Source organism: Thrips palmi, unplaced genomic scaffold (genome assembly GCF_012932325.1).
Source record: "Thrips palmi isolate BJ-2018 unplaced genomic scaffold, TpBJ-2018v1 HiC_scaffold_5, whole genome shotgun sequence".
NCBI lineage: Eukaryota > Metazoa > Arthropoda > Insecta > Thysanoptera > Thripidae > Thrips > Thrips palmi.
Window position 1 is genome coordinate 12,923,010 of NW_023144632.1, and position 17,595 is coordinate 12,940,604.

General features: G+C 60.1%; 2 protein-coding genes across 3 annotated transcripts; both read left to right on the forward strand.

Moving 5' to 3' along the window:
• The first annotated feature begins 1,381 nt into the window (after positions 1–1,381).
• On the forward strand, positions 1,382–9,819 carry LOC117651184 (endocuticle structural glycoprotein SgAbd-8-like). The gene is made up of 3 exons (XM_034394992.1): positions 1,382–1,425; positions 6,441–6,580; positions 9,516–9,819. The coding sequence occupies exons 1-3, from the start codon at positions 1,414–1,416 to the stop codon at positions 9,817–9,819; spliced, it is 456 nt and encodes a 151-aa protein (XP_034250883.1). The 5' UTR covers positions 1,382–1,413.
• Positions 9,820–13,758: 3,939 nt separating this feature from the next.
• Positions 13,759–15,862, forward strand: LOC117650934 (endocuticle structural glycoprotein ABD-4-like). 2 transcript variants are annotated; one of them, XM_034394584.1, is made up of 3 exons: positions 13,759–13,886; positions 14,934–15,106; positions 15,488–15,862. In XM_034394584.1, the coding sequence occupies exons 1-3, from the start codon at positions 13,878–13,880 to the stop codon at positions 15,783–15,785; spliced, it is 480 nt and encodes a 159-aa protein (XP_034250475.1). In that variant the 5' UTR covers positions 13,759–13,877; the 3' UTR covers positions 15,786–15,862. The 2 variants fall into 2 exon arrangements, with proteins under 2 accessions (XP_034250475.1, XP_034250476.1); XM_034394585.1 differs by having other exon boundaries at positions 14,943–15,106.
• Positions 15,863–17,595: the final 1,733 nt, after the last annotated feature.

Consider the following 17,595-nt stretch of genomic DNA (forward strand, 5'->3'; position numbering starts at 1 on the left):
CGTGGCGTATAGTCAGACAAAAAGAGGGGGAAGCTGGTATTCGATCACTTGATCCGAGTGTAGGATTAATACATCTCAACAACTTCGGCCACCGCGGCTCACCGGGTGAGCTGAATGGCGCAACGATCCAAACCGCATCGGGAAAGCCAGCTCCAAAAATACTTAGAACTGCTGGGAGTCGAACCCAAGCCCCTGGAGGTGCGGGTCGACGCCTCTGCGCGCTCAGCCGCCGCCGATTCTAGAGAGTAAGTCGCAGGTCCCACTCCTGGCTGCACACTGTGGCATCCCGAGGAAATCATGATCACGCGCGGGGGCTAGGGTTCGACTCCAAGCAATTCTTTGCTAGGAGTGGCCCTTCCGATGCGGTTTGGACCCGTTGCGCCACCCAGCTCTGCCGGTGAGCCGCGGTGGCCGAAAGTGTTGAGATGTCTGGAATCCACACTCGGATCGAGCGATCGAATACCAGCTTCCCCCTCTTTTTGTCTGACTATACGGTTCAGACCAGCGGCTTCAAAGGCTCCCCTTCGCACAGTGTAAGCTATGGGCCGTGGTGGCCGAGTGCGCAGAGGCGTCGATTCGCGTCTCCAGGTGCGGCGGTCGAGCGTTCGACTCCCAGCAGTTCTTTATATTTTTGGAGCGGCTTTCCCGATGCGGTTTGGACCGTTGTGCCATTCAGCTCACCGGGTGAGCTGCGGTGGCCGAAGTTGTTGAGATGTATTAATCCTAGTTGCTCTCTAGCTGCAGCCTGACCGTGTGGCGGTGTAAGTGGGTCGGACAAAACGGAGGTCGGACAAAAGAAGGTGGGACAAAATTTTCAGCCGATTCACGGGCAAGTGAAATTTGGACAGGTCGGACAAACGATGAGCACCGCCGAAAACTCGTGTGTGTATGTGTTTGTGCGCGCGTGTGTGTGAGTGTGTGAGTGTGTGAGTGTGTGCGTATGTGTGGCGCAACGCGCATAATGGAAGGGCCCGGCGATAACATCCGATGACACCGCGGCTCCTAATTACGGCGGCCGGCCGCGGGAACGCTATCCGTTGGCCCACCGCCGCCCCGCCCCGCCGCGCCCCGCCCCGCCGCCACGCGCTACGCATGATGGACAATACCGCAATCACTTTGTTTTGGGAAATCGGAATCCAGACGGCGCCGGGAATGAATGAATGAACGGCGGCGGCGGAGAGGGGGCGCGGGCGAGGAGGAGGAGGAGAGAGGAGAGAACAAGGCGACGGGGGCAGCGGGGGGATCACGGGCTAGTGCTGGGTGCTGGGCGGCCCCCCGCCTCGGAGGCGGTAGGGATGCGCGCCGGGGCTTGCGCTGGGGCGCTGGGGGTGGGCGGCTATAAGTACCGGCGGTGGGCCGGACCGCCAGGCAGTCACTAGTTCGTTCACCGCCCAACCCCGAAGCGAGTCCAACATGCACGCCACGGTTCGTACCCCAAGTGTGTGTGTGTGAGAGAGAGTGCGTGTGAGTGTGTGCGACTGTGCAGCAAGTGACCAAGCAAGAAAAAGTGTGCCCAGCGGATTTCAGTGCTTTCATCGCCGCCGTCTGAGGATTTTCGTGTGCGTGGTGTCATAAAATTCCGTCAATTGATGGGATGCGACACAATGAGTTTATTTATTCAGTTATTTATCAAGTGGTCATGCATGACATGAAATTAGTCGAAGTCGTTTCGAAAAAATAGTCGTTCAAGCCCTTGGAAGGTGCCTCGCTTACCAACGTCCGTTTGAACCGACTCTGTTTACCGCAGTTTAAAGTACGTGGCCAATTTTTCTGAAAGCTTGCATATCTTTTTCCCTCCCTCTGCTTCCTTGGTGCTGCGCGTCGGGAGACGCGACGTGGGCTCGTCTGGCCGTGGTCTGGCTTTTGTCTGGCGTGGTCTGGCTGTGGTCTGGCCGTGGTCTGGCTGTGGTCTGGCCGTGGTCTGGCCGTGGTCTGGCCGTGGCTTGGCCTCGGGTCTGGCTTTGGTCTGGCCCCGCGTTCAAGTCTCCAGCAGCCTTCCGCCTGCACGCCAAGGGGAAGGGGGGTCGCCTGCGAGCATAGCATGGGCCCTCCCGCCGAGCGTGCGTGCGTTGCGGGGCGGCCCGCCCTCCCGTCCGCAGGCGCTGGCCTCAGCTCCACCCGCTGCTGCTGCGCGTGCCGCTCTGCGCCCGCTGGGCCGCACCGGCCGTCTCGGCTGGTCTCGGCTTGCCACTTCCCGCTGCTTGCGGCCTGCGCTGTGGCTTTTAGATTCCGCAAAGTGACTGGCGGCAAACACTGGGCGCCGGACGGCGGGACGGCCAGTGAGCGCTGCGCTGGGCCGCGTTGCGCGGCGGTTCGCCACTGCTTGTCACGCCTCGGTCCCCAGCCGCCTGTCTGTCGACCTGTCGAAGCGAGGCGCTGTCCCTTGACGACTCATTTGTCTGGCCGCCCTCCGCGTCGCAGCCTCCGGCGCCCCCGCGCGGACGGACAGACGGACGGACGGAAAGACGGACGAGGAGCAGCGCGTCGGTTTGCCAAGCGCACCCCGTCGGTTCGTGGGGCGTGTGCGCGACGGCACGGCACGGCGCGGCGTGGCTCGGCCGGCCGAGGGCTGAGTGGCGGGCGCTGGGGCTCTGGCTGCCGCGCTGCAACGGCACTCGCCAAGCCAATTGCTGGTCGGGCTGGTGGCGGTAATCGGCGCGCCGGCCCGCGGCCCACGCCTTGTAGTTAAGGAGGGCTCCTCCAAGGCTCCATCGCCGCCCAGCGCCACGCCAAGCGCCGCTCGCCAGCGCTTGGAATGAAAGGGCAAAATTTGGGAGATTCAAGCTTGCCAAAAAAAAGTTGGTCCTGACCGCTCGGACCGTCGGATGAGAAGTAAACAGCAAGGATCCACATGGCGTGTGCCTGCCAGCAAGTCGCGTCGGCGTGATGGTGTCAGCGGGTGCTGGCGTCGGGAATATAGAAAGGGGTTTGGGGGGGGGGGGCATAGTGAAGAGCCTCCGGGGCTTCCGACACAATCATTTGGAAGAGCATTAATCTCCTGGATCTGGAGCAGCGTGCAAGAAACAGACGTCATTCAAACGGCCGCTGCTGCCGTCAAAAATTTATAAACTAGGGGTACGCGCCGTTTAGTTTGGGCGCGTAGTAGGCGAGCGATGCTCTGAACACATTCTTATAGGAGATGGCGAAGAATTTGCAGAAAAGGCCAATACAGTGTCTTCCGTCACGAAAGGGCCGAATTCATGTCTCTTACTGAAAACTGTGGGAAAACAATGAAAAACTCAACTTTGAAATTTTGGTCAAAAATTTGGAAAATTTTTAGGAAAAGAAAAGGTCTGGGATTAAATTGGAAGTCTTTTTCGTGATCAGCACCCCAAAAACTGCAGGAAACTTTGTAAAACTCGACTCAAAAATTTTGGCCCAAAAATTGGTAAATTTTTGGGAAAAAGTAAAGGTCTGAGATGAAATTGGAAGTCATTTTCGTGATCAGCACACCAAAAACTGCAGGAAACTATGTAAAACTCGACTAAAAAATTTTGGTCCAAATTGGTAATTTTTGGAAAAGAAAAGGTCTGGGATTAAATTGGAAGTCATTTTCGTGATCAGCACACCAAAAACTGCAGGAAACTATGTAAAACTCGACTAAAAAATTTTGGTCCAAAATTGGTAAATTTTGGAAAAGTAAAGGTCTGGGATTAAATTGGAAGTCATTTTCGTGATCAGCACACCAAAAACTGCAGGAAACTATGTAAAACTCGACTCAAAAATTTTGGCCCAAAAATTGGTAAATTTTGGAAAAGTAAAGGTCTGGGATTAAATTGGAAGTCATTTTCGTGATCAGCACACCAAAAACTGCAGGAAACTATGTAAAACTCGACTCAAAAATTTTGGTCCAAAATTGGTAAATATTTGGAAAAGTAAAGGTCTGAGATGAAATTGGAAGTCTTTTCGTGATCAGCACACCAAAAACTGCAGGAAACTATGTATAACCCCGACTCAAAAATTTTGGTCCGAAATTGGTAAATATTTGGAAAAGTAAAGGTCTGGGATGAAATTGGAAGTCATTTTCGTGATCAGCACACCCAAAACTGCGGGAAAACTATGAAAAACTCGACTTCAAAATTTTGGTCAAAAATTGGAAAATTTTTGGGAAAAGTAATGGTCTGGGATAAAATTTGGGAAGTCATTTTCGCAATTTCTAAGTGTGTTTCCTGTTCATTGTGTCGTAACATGAACCCTGACACTGTTACTCAGTCGAGTAACATTCAACAGCCAGCATTGAATTATTTAAATACGATTCACAAATGCTTCAATTACCATTCGATATCTCCTTGTTATTGAACTTATGAATACACAATGTTATAAGTAATACCAAAAAAGCCTTTTATCTCCCTTGTATTTTAAACTAGTGGATAAAACTACATTGATTTATCTCAATTAATTAAAAAAAGACACATTTACAGGCAGGCTGATTGCAACTTCTTTACGGAGAAGACCTTCTGTCAGATCCAATGAATCGTTCTATTGAATTCAATGTCGAGCCCACTTATTGCTAAAAACAAGTTAATCTTATTCATAATGATAGTCATGATGTGGTATTTAATCTTTAAAACAGTATAGCACAAGTATTTACCTAACATTCTGAATAAATTAAAAAAAGCCAACTCAAACCATGACTGACACAAATTACCAGTTGTCGCAGACAATGTATGATGAAGTTAAAAGAATCGTCTCATGAAATCATATGACCAAGTCACTGAATCGTCACATTGAATCAGATGTCAATGTCAAACCATGTATGCGCTACTCTCACTCACCAAAATTTCTTTAAGGTTAGTACTATAGTAAACTTACAGCATTGCAATGAAGCCTTTCCCCAGAGTCAGTGCCAAGAGTCAGCAAAGACTATTTATTTTGGCAAGATTAGTGTCTGGTTTGTACTTTTAGATTGTATTGATCTATTTTCTAACTGTTATTGAGCAAAGCAAAAACTAAAAAGTATAATGTCTGAGAATAAAAATGGAAATACACTCTCAAAACTTAAAAAGACCAAATCATTCTTGCAATTATCAAACGATCAAACACACTCCACTGACTAAAAATTTCCCCTGGGCGGGGGAGGGGAGGGGCGAACGGACGGACGAAACGCGTAATAATTGTCACTTTCATTTTCCGTATTTCACTGTGTTGACACTCCGGAGGGGTTTCAATCATTCTAGAATATCGAAAAACTAAGACCGAACTCACTTCTAAGCCCTTCTCCTCTCTATTTTGTTTTAATTGCCAATGTTTTGCCAGTCCCGTATTTGAGAGCCGCGGCCGCCAGTATGAAAAATTGCTATATATGCTGCCAACCTAACCACGCTAAGAACCTAATTCAAAAAGATGTTTTGAATATTTCAAACGGTAGTAATCGTGAATATAAGATAAACTCCCCCTGTGGGACCTTTAGGGGATGTTCGGTGCAAAATTTGGTAACTATTAGTGTTGTAGTTGCTGAGAAACGTGAGCGTGTACGCTACAGACAGACAGACAGACAGACAGACGCACGACCAGTCACTTTTTGGAGCGCCCAAACACGGCAAGGGCTCGCTATCGCTCGCCAATTAAATTGCACAAGAGGGTTCTGTGTGTGGGGGGGGGGGGCATGGGTGTATGTGTGCGTGTGTGTGAAGGAGAGGGGAGAGAGGGGGGGCAAAGGGGTGACTAATGCCACGCTGTGAATTCGATTGGGAACCTTTGAGGAACGGGCGCAGAAAAAAAAAGATTGCACGGAGAAAAAAAATGAGTGAGTACTGTTCTTCGGTGAGGCTGTCGGGTCGAGGGACCTCCGCCTCCGCTCCCCTTTCAATGGCACTGCTTGGCACTGCTTGGCACTGCCTCGCTCCGGGCGACGGGGCCGCCGGGGCCGACAGGGGTGCACTCAGTCCAGTAACTCAGTCACTCCTTGCGTCACTTCGTCACTTCATTCGGCCTGACGAAACGGTTTTGAAGCGGGTGTCCCGGGCGCCCTCCTGGTCGTCCCGGACACTAGGCGACCGTCGACAGTCCCCACGCGCCCAGCAAAGCGTTGGGCGGGCCGGCCTCGCGGGGCCCTTGCGCTGGGCTGGGATGCGGCACCGCGGCACTGCGCGATCTTTGCAGAGGACTTACGGACACTTATGTTCGCGCGCACTCACACGCGAACACGCGTGTACAGTGTACACATGGACGCGCGCGAATATGGCGAGGGCACGGCACTTGTACGCAAACAACAAAACCAAATACAAGGCGGCATCGGCATGGCGGCGTGGCGGCGTGGCATCAGCAACAGGGGGTGACGCAAGGTGTGGCGTGTTGGTTTTGCAGTGCATCGCGCGCCCCTCCGGCCACTCCAGCACCCTCACAAAGATTATGTTGCCCCGGACAACAGGCATAACTCCGAAGCTGGACCGCCTGGTGGCCGAAGTAACGCCGAAGTAACGCCGAGAATGTTGTTGCAGAGCCTCCTCGTCCTGAGCACGGCGCTGGCCGCGGTGTGCGCACAGCAGTCGGCCCAGCCGGCACAGCCCAGCACGTCGCCCATCCCCATCATCAAGTACGAGAACGAGGGCGTCAACCCGGACGGCTCCTACAAGTGGAGGTGAGTGAACACCGCGAAGCTGGTCCCGCGCGGCAGGCAACCCAACTGGCTGCAGCGCCGGATGGGATGTCTTCCCGCGGCGCGGGGCTTGCGGCAGACTTGCGGCTCCAGCCGCCAGAGCGCGCGCCGCGCCGCAGCATCCTGGGACGCCCCTCCACGCGCCTCCAGTGCTGGAGCTGGGCGCTGCGCGCTGCGCCCGGCATTGCGCGGACACCTGACAATGCGCGAGGTGCGGGACAAGACGCACTTTGGGCCCTCGGCCGCGCTCGCTCCTAGTTGGGCTCCCTTGCACCTGCTTGCACCGACGGCCACAAAGCATCGGGTGAGCCGAGGACGGCCGAGGAAGAGCGAAGCCGAGGTGAGGGGCAGGTCAAGGCCGAGTGATCGCCGAATCCCATCCGCGCAGAGACTCTCCCATCTCCGACGACTCACCTTTTCTTGCGACTTCCCACCTGGGAAGTGTCGGCCGAACCGAGCAGAGCGCTTCCCCCCGGCCAGCCCTGTGCCCGCCTTGGAGTCTGCCGTGCCGTGTCGCCGAGCACGCACGCGGCCGTGGCGTGGCCTTGGAGGCAGTCGTCGCCGTGGCCCGAGCAGGCCGAGCAGGCCGAGGAAGGCGAAGAGGGTCTCATCGCCGTGCTCGATCGTGCACGGGGACGTGGCGGGGCGCGGCGCGGGGTGCGGCGTGGACGCGTGGGGCTGCCTTCGCCAGGCTTCGCTAGGCTTCGCTTGAGGCATGGCTTAAGAGTTACGAAATTGCCGCTCAAATGTCTGCCGCAAAGAGCCTCCGATCCGAGCCGACCTTCCCCAGTCCGCCCCTCCCCGTCTCCTCCGCCGTGCGTTCTTCCCTAGGCACGGTCTCGATGGTCCCGAGCCCCGCGCTGGAGTTCAATAATGCGAATCGTTTCGGACTGTACCCCCACCCCACCCCCACCGCGGCCCCTCCCTTTCAGGACCGCGAAGGACCGGAGAGGAGCAAACTGAAATAATGTTATGGGCTGCGGCTGCCCCTCCCTCCTCCCCCTCCCGCCACCGGCCGCGCCGCTTTTTAAATGTCAGGGATTTCACCCCACCCCCACCAACCGCAAACCACTCGCCGGGTATTTGTGTACACGAATAAGGTGACGCGGCGGCTGCCGGCTGATTCCGCACATCACCGTCGTCGCTCCGTCTCTCTCGCACTCATGGCTCGTGCTCTAGAAGGGCGAGAGAGACAGGGCGACGACAGTGTAGTATCGGAATCAATCTGCGGAGCCTCCGGGCTGATCAGGGCTTAGACCCAAACGGGCTAACAAAAGCGTTAAAAAAATCCCCTGAAACAGGTGGCCAGGCATATTTCAATTTTTGGCTCTAATTTGACTTGACAGACGGCAGACAGGCAGAACAGAGGCAGACAGACAGACAGACAGACAGACAGACAGACAGACAGACAGACAGACAGACAGACAGACAGACAGACAGACAGACAGACAGACAGACAGACAGCGCGTCGTGTCAGGCCCTCGGGAAGGAATACCCCCAAAACTCGTCCTCATGGAACAGGTGTGCGATGCGTGTGAGCGCGCGCAGGGCCTAGCTGGCCCAGACAGGGCCTGGGCGCCGGCAGGCAGGACCACAGGACCAGGCCGGACCAGGCAGGACCTGCTGGCGGCCAGGTTCATCTCCGGAGGTCGACTTCAAGGCTCTGGTCGGTGCACGCGGTGCAGGCGGTGCAGGCGCCCTCCTCGTCCTCGTGCGCGTCCTTGGCGTGGCCGGCCTGCCGGCTCTGCCTTGGCTCTGCCTTGGCTCTGCCGGAGGCCAAGAGATTCTCGAGCAAAGGCGTGCGTCTTTTCAGCGCTTTCGTCGAGTAGGTGCTGCCTGCCGGGCCTGCCGGGCCGCGGGCTGCTGGCTGGCGCCGTGTTTGCTGTTGGACGGGTCGACGTGAGGTGTAATTAAAGAGCGGGAGGTCTTTAGCGGCCACGACAGCAGTCTCGCCTCTCGCTCGCACTCATGAGGCGTCCCGTGGGCGTTCGAGAGAGACAGTGGCACCGCGGAGCCGCGAGCCGCGGAGCCTACAACTCGCATCAAGCACAGTGCGCGGCGGCGTCCTGGCGTGCCTCGGTGCCTCTGCTGATGAAACAATTGAGGCTCGCAACGAGCAGGTGTGTTTTGTGCGAGGCAGACGCGTCAGCGCGGCGTCAGCGCGGGCAAAAAAATTGGAAAGCAGAAAAACAGCGGGAAATGGTCGCGAGACTGAGAGACTGGGACGGGCAGCGTACAGCAGCAACGGGTCATGCCCGGACGCGCTGCACGGCGATGCTGCTGCGTCATTGCGGCACCAATGGGCCAAATATCGGTTGTTGTTGTTTTGTTTCTTTTTTAAAAATTACTTTTTCTCCTCTACGCGGTGCAGTCGCATACCCGCGCACCCTCCGAGGCCGGGCCGTCGCGGACCGTATCGTCGTGTCTCGTACTGTCGGAATGGTGCCTCTGGGGTTCAAGGCGCCGAGGGCCGCGGGGCTGGCAGGCTGGCAGGTGCAATGCAAGTCACCGGGCGTCATCCCGCCGCCAGCCCGGCCCCCAGGCCAGCACGGCAGCTGCACAGTAAAATTGTCATCGTGATGTCATCGTGATCGATGTCCGATCACACACTGCTGCGGTGGTGGTGATGGTGTGTGTGAGCGAAGAGGGAGAGGGCCGAAGAGGCGCGGAGGCGCGCACACGGAGTTTGGAGGCTCGGTTCGTCCGTCCGCGCGGACGTGATGAAACCCGCGCGGAAGGACGAGAGTCTATCGAGGAGTCGATGGTGGTGGGGCGGGCGGAGCAGGGCGGAGCAGGGCGTCAGCATGAGTCACTGGCCTATCGCGACGTCCCAGGCCGTCCCAGACGGTCCCAGACGGTCCCAGACGGTCCCACACCAAGGCGACACTAATGCGTTTGTTTCCCCTGTGCCCCGCAGCTACGAGACGGGCAACGAGATCGTGGCGGAGGAGGAGGGCTTCCTGAAGAACGCCGGCAACCCGGAGACGGAGGCGCAGTCCGCCAAGGGGCGCTACGCGTACACGGCGCCGGACGGCACGCGCATCGAGCTCACGTACACCGCGGACGAGAACGGCTTCCAGCCCCAGGGCGCGCACCTGCCCACGCCGCCGCCCATCCCGCCGGCCATCCAGCGCGCCCTGGAGTGGATCGCGGCGCACCCCGGGCCCGACTCCAACCCCGCCAGCAGCCCCGCCGAGAAGGACGGCAGTCGGCGGCGGTAGTGCCAGCGGCGGTAGTGCCAGCGGCAGCCTGGAGCAGCATCCTGTCTGGGTACAAAGCAATCAAAACCAGCGTCTCCACAAGTCTGGCCGCAATGGCGTCGTCGTCGACGACTCGTCGTAGGCCTGCCCCCGCCGCCACCGCCGCCACCGAGCCGCGCGCTGGACAAGATCGGTGCGTCGTTTCACGCGCCACCGAGCGCTCTACTGAGAGTTACCAGAGACTTTAGTCATGTTTCGTTCACGTGCCTGTTCCATCATTCGTTGAGTTTTTATCACTGTTGTATGTTGTTGTGTTTAGTTTACTCTGTAAGAAATAAAATAATTTAAAACTCACGACCTCTGCTTCCATCTCCGCGCGCACACACACGCGCGCGCGTGCCTCCTGACATAACCGGCCTGCCGTGGCGCCAGAACGTGGAAAAATAGGTAAAGGAATGGAATGGAGATGTCCATGATTTATGACGTGCCGATTTGGCGCCTCAAGGCGCGGCCAAACCGGTCCGAAATGCCCCAAACGGCGACCAGGCTGCGCGGCCTGCGCGGCATCGCCTCAAAGGCCGAAAAGCAAGCTTTTTTTTCTGTTGAATGTTTTGCTTGTTTGGAGTACTGCAATCTAGGCGAAGCGTGAGGACTGCCTGCCCTCCTGGAGGGTGCACACAGGCTGCAGGCCAAGCAGGCTGGCTCAAAGCCCGAGCCCGGGACCGCCGTGCGCCAGGCATCTCCACCGGACCGAGAGATGCGGCTTTTTCCACGCCCGCCAAACAACGCCGAGACGGTGGAGACTGACGGCGTGCTGTTGCGAAGGCCCGAGGCGAGAGTGGCTGCGAGGCGAGGCTCGGTCAGACCTGCAGTGCGGACTGCTGTGGGACTGCGGCGCCAAAGTAGTCACTTAACGCAATTCGGCTGAGTCCGGACCATCCTCATTTGCATTCCGCCCGTTTTCCTTGGCCCGCCGAGGAGATGGAGAGAGAGGGAGAGAGAGATGGCCGGCGAGGCCGCGACCACCGCGACGACGCAGTGCCGAGGCGGCCGGGCCGGAAGCACTGGCCGGACGGAAACGAGCTGTGCTCCGCGAGGAATCCGGCAATCCGGCAATCCGGCGCGGAGCCACGCGGCCATGCGCCACTCCAGGTCCAGGCCGTTTTGAGGAGGCTGCGTCGCGCCGCGCGGAGATTAATTACCGGCACCGGAAGGCGAGGCGAAGCGGCGAAGCTCGAAGGGGAGCAGGCGGCGGCCGGGCGGCGGCCATCCATCACCCCGGCACCGGTAACGACCTGCAGAGCGCCGTCTCCCTCGCACCCCTACGCGGCACCATGCGAGTGCGAGGGAGACACACCGACGATCCACTGTTTGGAATCGCTATCTGGCGGGGCGCGTTGTGCAAAGGGGCCGGCCCGCCCGGCCCACAGGACACCCCGCAGGACACCCCGCAGGACACACCCCGCGCCTCGGAGACATGCATCGCGCCGCATCGCGCGGAGTAGTGCCGGAGCCGCGGAGTCGCGGGGCCGCGGGCTGTCGGGCTGGGTGCCCCGCCACGACGCGCGGCTCCGCGGCCCCGCGGCCCCGCGGCCTTGACCTTTGCGAGGTGCGCGTCGTGGCGCGTCGTGCGCTTGCCGCGTGCACCGCGTCGTGACGGGCAGGACGTGCGCAGGGCGCGGCAGGGCGTCGCGTCATCCGGCCGGCGTGGCTTCGCCCGCGTCGTTTCCTCCTTTGGCGCGCTTTGGCGCTACTCCCTGCCCGAGGGCCCGAGGGCCCGAGCGCCCCGAGCGCGATGCGGCAGTGCGGCGCCATCTCGCCATCCCGCCCCGCGTCCCGCGCCGCCGCGCCATCGCGTCGCCAAGTCGGTGGCGCCCCTGGTGGCAAGGTGCGGCAACAGCTCCCCCTCCAGCGTCGAGCGACAAAAGAAGAAAATGCAAAATTACCTGGGCGAGTGCGGCGGGCGGCGGGCGGCGCGGGGTGGCGGCGTCACCGTGGTGCAGGCGATGTAGGCAAGGCCGCCCAGTGACCTACGGAGGTGAGGGGTCACCGTTGGAGGGGAGGGGCCGGGCGCGTCTGCCCGGACGGGTGCGACTTCTCCGAAAATACCGAAGAGGGGAATGCCCAATATCGCGCGCGGCTGCCGGTGGGTGGTGTGGGAGGGGGGGGGGGGACCGCCCGGTGCACCAGCCTTCCCCTGACAAACGTCCCGGGCTTCTCCACCTATGTCGCCCGCTCCGATTGGGAAGCGAAGCGAAGTGCGTCCGCCTGGCGCAGTGGCACCGGCTTGCAGCTGTTCGTGCACATCATCAAGGCGATGATGGTGATTGGCAAAAACGTGAAACGTTACCGCCGCCGGCACTGGCGCTGCGCCGCCGCCGCCCGTCGCCACGGTTACGCCAGGACGGTCGGTTAGTGCTTCGAGCAGAACGGATGCCCGCAGCACGGCGGTGACACGGTCCACACGAAGAAGGCGTGAGTGCACGAGTGTGTCCACGGCCCCTCGGCCCACGGCCCCCGTCCCCGCCCCTGTCCGCGCTAGTTGCTTGGAACACTGTGCCGCACCAGCAACAATTGCGTAACACACAATTCGAGATGAGTCCTGTATCGAACACTGATGTAATCGTACCGAGTCGTGGAACCGCCCTGCCACCCTGCGAGGGGCAGCGCGGCGAGGTGCCGCCACCCCACCGAGAAGAGCAACCAGTAACCAGTGCCGGCCGGCCAACGAGTGAACTCGCCGCACGCAGCACGCAGCACCGCGCACCACGCCCCAAGGGAAGCCCCTGCTCGATAAATCAAGAGCGGGTGCCTATGCAAGCCAAGGACGCCGGCATGGAGCAGGGCAGCACGCCGAGCACGCCCCCGAGGCCCCGTCCCGTCGGTGCCGTCGGTGCCGTCCGCCGGACACGGACACGGACAAGGCCGAGCGTGGCCCCACCGAGACCCCCGCCGAGGCCGCTCCAGTGGTTCAAGGCCGCTCGGCGCCGAGGCCCTCAAGGCCGCGACCTTGCGCCGCCCCCGTTGCACCGCCTTGCAATGCCTTGCACACTGGTCCCCGAGCCCCCGAGGACTTCCACTCGGCGGCCGCGGCGGCCACGTGGCTCCATAGTGCGCCGCGCGTCGCCGCGGTGACGTCACTCCGCATTCTTCCATGGAAATGAGTGATTCCGGATCCTGTTTGTGTCCACGCGTAAACATGTCTAAATAACGTAATAAAATTTTGACTCTGCCGCGCGGCCGGGCGCGTCCTCGACGAGGGGAGAAGATTATTGTCATTACTGTCTACGGCAAACTACCGAAAAATAATTTTCGCGGCCCCGGCGTATTAATCACTGGAGATAAATCGCAAGACCGCGTGGCCTGACGGAAGCCCCCGAAGGCTGTGCCCGCTAGCCTCTCCAGCCGGCGGCCGAAATGTCTAATGTTTATTGCGCCTAATGGCAGCCCAGGGTGGCGTGGCGGTTCCATACAGATGCACGGATTGGGAGGCAAAGGTTACCGAGCCCAAATCAGCTGGAGGAACTTGCCGAGCTAAACGGACGCCCCACCCCGCCCCGCCCCGCCCCGCCCCGCGGCCGTGAGGGGTGAAAGGCAGGCGGTTGATTTACGGCGACCGGGCCCCGCGGAATGGGATAGGACAAGCAGAAAAGGCAATCGTCGCGCGGAGACAATCGAGTGTGGTGGACGGACGGCGAGGCGCCGCGCCGCCACGCCGCGGACACTGACCACGGCGTCGTGCACCGCCACGCCAAGCCACGCCAAGCCACGCCAAGCAAGCCGAGCCAAGCCGCGGGCGATTAAGGCGATTGAGACGGAGGAAGCGCGGCGGCGTGGCGGGCGGGGCGGGGCGGGGCGGGGCGGGGCGGGGCGGGGCGGGGCGGGCGTGGGAGTCGCAGGGGAGGGGATGCGGCTGGATGCGGCTGTAGCCTCTGCTTTGAGGTATCGCTGATAAAAGTGCGGAGGCTGGCGCCAAGTGCAGCGAGGTGCGCGAACGGCTCAGACGTACTTGCCTGACTATATAAGTGGCCGGGTCCGCGCCGCGTGTCCATTGCCAGTGACCAGTGCAGTGAATCGCTATGAATTCGGTGAGTGGGTGGCGGGGGGTCCGCCGCAGTGGACGCAGTGATCGGTGTGAGACGGCAAACAAGACAAAAAGGGGACGGAGTTTCGAAGCCTTGCACGCGGTCGTCTCCGGACGTCTCAAGGTCATCGAGGTCAAGTCGCTGCAGCCATCAAGTTACCTGGATTATCTTTCGACGTGATGGAAGACGACACCGCGTGAGGGACTGCGCGGTCACTCGGTGTTGGCGGCCCGCCGGCCCACCGGCCCACCTTTCCTCATTCCGAGTGACGAAAATAAAGCTGCCCGCCCGGAGGCCCGGAGGCTGAGGAGAGGAGCGAGTGGTTTAGGGCCTACTCTGGAAGTTGTCTCCGCGCGGCCGCCTCCCGTGCCCGGGCTGGCGCTGGGCTCCGGACGGAGCGCCTGGTGGTTGGGCCGCTCTGTAGAGCTGCCGTGCTCGGCGGGACTGCCTACCCTCGGATCCACAGGCGCTAAGCACAGCGGGCAGTTTTCTTCCGAAATCAGTGTTCTTTACAGCCGAAAGTAACCAAGTGTTGAATAAATTAGTGACAGTTCGTAATTTGAGTTGGGACAGCTGATAGTTGACTATCGCAGTCAAATGTCAGCTCGCAGAGTCGCAGGCCATAGTCGGGAGCGAGTGTCGGGATGGTTTCTCTCTCCCAGCCGATCCTGGACTTGTGGTACTAAGGCTTGACCGGTGCAGCCTTCACAGGTGCCTTTGAAGTCGGCGCCCGGCTGCATCAGCTCTATCTCCAAATCAATAGAACCAATCGTTTCCGCGCGCGGCAAGTAGGAAAACGAACATTGTCGAAACTGAACGCAGCCTGCCTGCGTGCCTGCGCCGGTCATTCTGAGTGCCGGACTTGAAAACCTGGCTGCGTCCTTGAAGACGCTGTAATTGGCCAGCTTGGTGCGCGGCGCCTGCCCGCCTCGGTGCCGAGTGGTGCCGAGCCGCGGCCGCTAACAATGGCTGGGAGGCTGGGCGGAAGCGTCCGCGGGATGCAAAGTGATGAAGCAGACGACTCATCCAGGGCTCCTGTTCCTCTTGCAGCTGGTGTTCCTGGTGTTCCTCGCGGTCGCCGCCGCGTCGGTGGCGCTAGTGTCGTCCGCCCCGCAGAGGGCGCTGCCCCCGCGAGGCCCCCCCGGGCAGCAGCCGCAGGGCCAGCAGATCCCCATCATCTCGCAGACCTCCGAGATCAACCCCGACGGCTCGTACAAGTGGAGGTGAGCTCGGCGGCCAGGCAGCCAGGTGGCTTGTCGGGAGAGGAGGAGGTTCGACGCCCACACCCTTTGCTGGGCGCACACTGTGCACACTTGCGGCGTCGCCTCGGTCGCCGCGTAAGGAGCGAGAGCGAAGGCCCGTTACAGTGACAATGGCCAATGGCCCATCCGACTCGTCCGAGGCGTGAGGCTTGGCGTGAGGCGTAGCCTGCTGCTGCACTTTAACGGCAGGATTGTTTGCGCTCGTCCCGGGACTCCCGAGAGCCGGGGCCTTCCGCAGGTGACACCTCCGTCGCTGCAGGACGGGACGCGAACGCAAGGACGCGCAGGCCGGGGCCGGGAGTCGAACCCCTGTCTGACACTGCCTTGGTTTTTTGCCCGCAGCTACGAGACGGGCAACCAGATCAAGGCCAATGAGGAGGGCGCCGTGAAGAACCTCGGCAACCCGGAGGCGGAGGCCATGTCCGCGCAGGGCGGCTTCTCGTACACGGCGGACGACGGCACCCCCATCCAAGTCCAGTACATCGCCGACGAGAACGGCTTCCAGCCCCAGGGCGCGCACCTGCCCACGCCGCCGCCCATCCCCGAGGCCATCCTCAAGTCCATCGAGTACAACAAGGCCCACCCCGAGGAGGACGAGAGCCAGGGAGGGGGCCAGGCCGCCCCTGCACGCAAGGGCTAGTGCGGAGCGTTTACGTTAAACTTTGTGTTAATATTCTTTTTTTTTGGACGAAAATTACTTAAATTGCTTAAATTTGTTGTTGTTATTATTATTTTCGTTCTTACGAGCACGCTGAGGGCAGCGGCGCGTGGGACGAGGTGTCCGTGTCGTTCTTGGAACCCCCGCCCCACGGTCAGCCCGTGACGCCATGCCCCGCCCCGCCCCGCCCCGCCTGGCCGTGGGAAACTCGATACAGTTTTGGCGACCGCCTCAGCTGGGCCAAACGTCCAAGCGGCTTCCTGAGCGCCTTGCGCCACCGCGCCGCCGCGCCGCCGCCACCGCTCCATGCAGTGCATTGCGGCGGCCAACTGCCAAGGCCACGCCAGGCGCACGCGGCGGGCCCTGGCGCCTGGCCGCGCCGCGCCGATTGTCTCGGACGGTCTCGACCACCGGTCTTGCGAGTGCAGGGGCCACGGCTGCCACGGCGGACCGCGGACCACCCCACAATCGCTCAATCCACCGTGCCGAAAGATTTCCCATGATGAAAAAGGGTTACATTAATTTGATGAGGTCGGCGTTTAGTCGTCGACGCGTTGTCGTTGCGGCGTGCGGCCCAGGCCGGGCCCAGGTGATCCCGGCGGCAGGCAGGTGGCTGCCGAAGGATGCACTCGTCTCTGGATCAGGTTTGGACTGCTCTGCTGCACTAGAGACAGCCGGTGATAGATACCTTGCCTCGTACACAGACAAATCAGCTTGATAAAAATAAAGAAGGACTGCAAAAAAAAAAACAAAAAACAAAGAAAGCAGATGGAAACTTTTGAATGACGTCTGTAAGTTGGGCTCAACTTTTTCACTGCTCAAAGATGCTGTAAAAATGCTCGAAAACAAAACAAACAAGTTGTAAAGTGTCCCCTTTGATTGCCACTGGCGATTGGCACTTGTCGTGTCCTCGGGGGGCTGCAGTACTGCACTACTGGACACCCTACACCGCGCCGCTTCCTCACCGCGTCCTCGCCTTTCTTCTCCTTTCCCTCCGATCGCTTCGCGGCTCCTCGCGGCTCCGCGCGGGGTCCTTGGGCGCCTCGCGAGGTGACACTGCAGGACACCGCACTGCCGCGGCGCGCGGGGCACGGCACGGCACGGCACGGCACGGCACGGCACGGCACGGCACGGCGTGCGAGGTGTAGGCGTCCGCGCGTCCGCGAACACAGTGATGCGGCAACAGTGTTGCGGCGCGCTGCGCGCTGCGTGACGGAGGTGCATCACTTTTACGAGGGGTCGCCGCCGCACCAGCAGACTCATTCCGAGAGTCGTTCTCGCCTCTCTGTCTCTCACGCACCCACGCGAGACGCCCCATGCGTGTGAGGGAGACAGAGCGTCGACAGCGACTCTCGGAATCAGTGTACAGCCGCACCCCGCGTACACCAGCAAGGCGATGCCGCGCGAAATTTCAGCCAAGGCCGCGCGGACGAGGTGGCGGCTGGCGGGGCGACGGGGCGACGGGGCCGCGTGAGACAAGACACAACCCCCGGCGAGCCGGGTGGAGCTCGGCGCGATTTGGCGCAAAAGTCTGCCGGTGGGGTGAGGTGCGAATCGAACCGCAAACAACGCGAGGCGCACGGACGCATCCCGCAGCAGCAGCAGAGGCAGCAGCAGCACCGCGCAGCACTGGGTCGCGTGCAGTCGCTTTTTTAAACACACTAACAAGAGGTTGAGTAACTGCTGACATGGCTGGTCAGAGGTGAACGCGCTCCGAGGGGCGTGGCGGGCGGGGTGGGGCGGGGGGGCGGGGCGGGGTGGGCGGGGCGGGCTCACTGTCAGCCTGATTAAA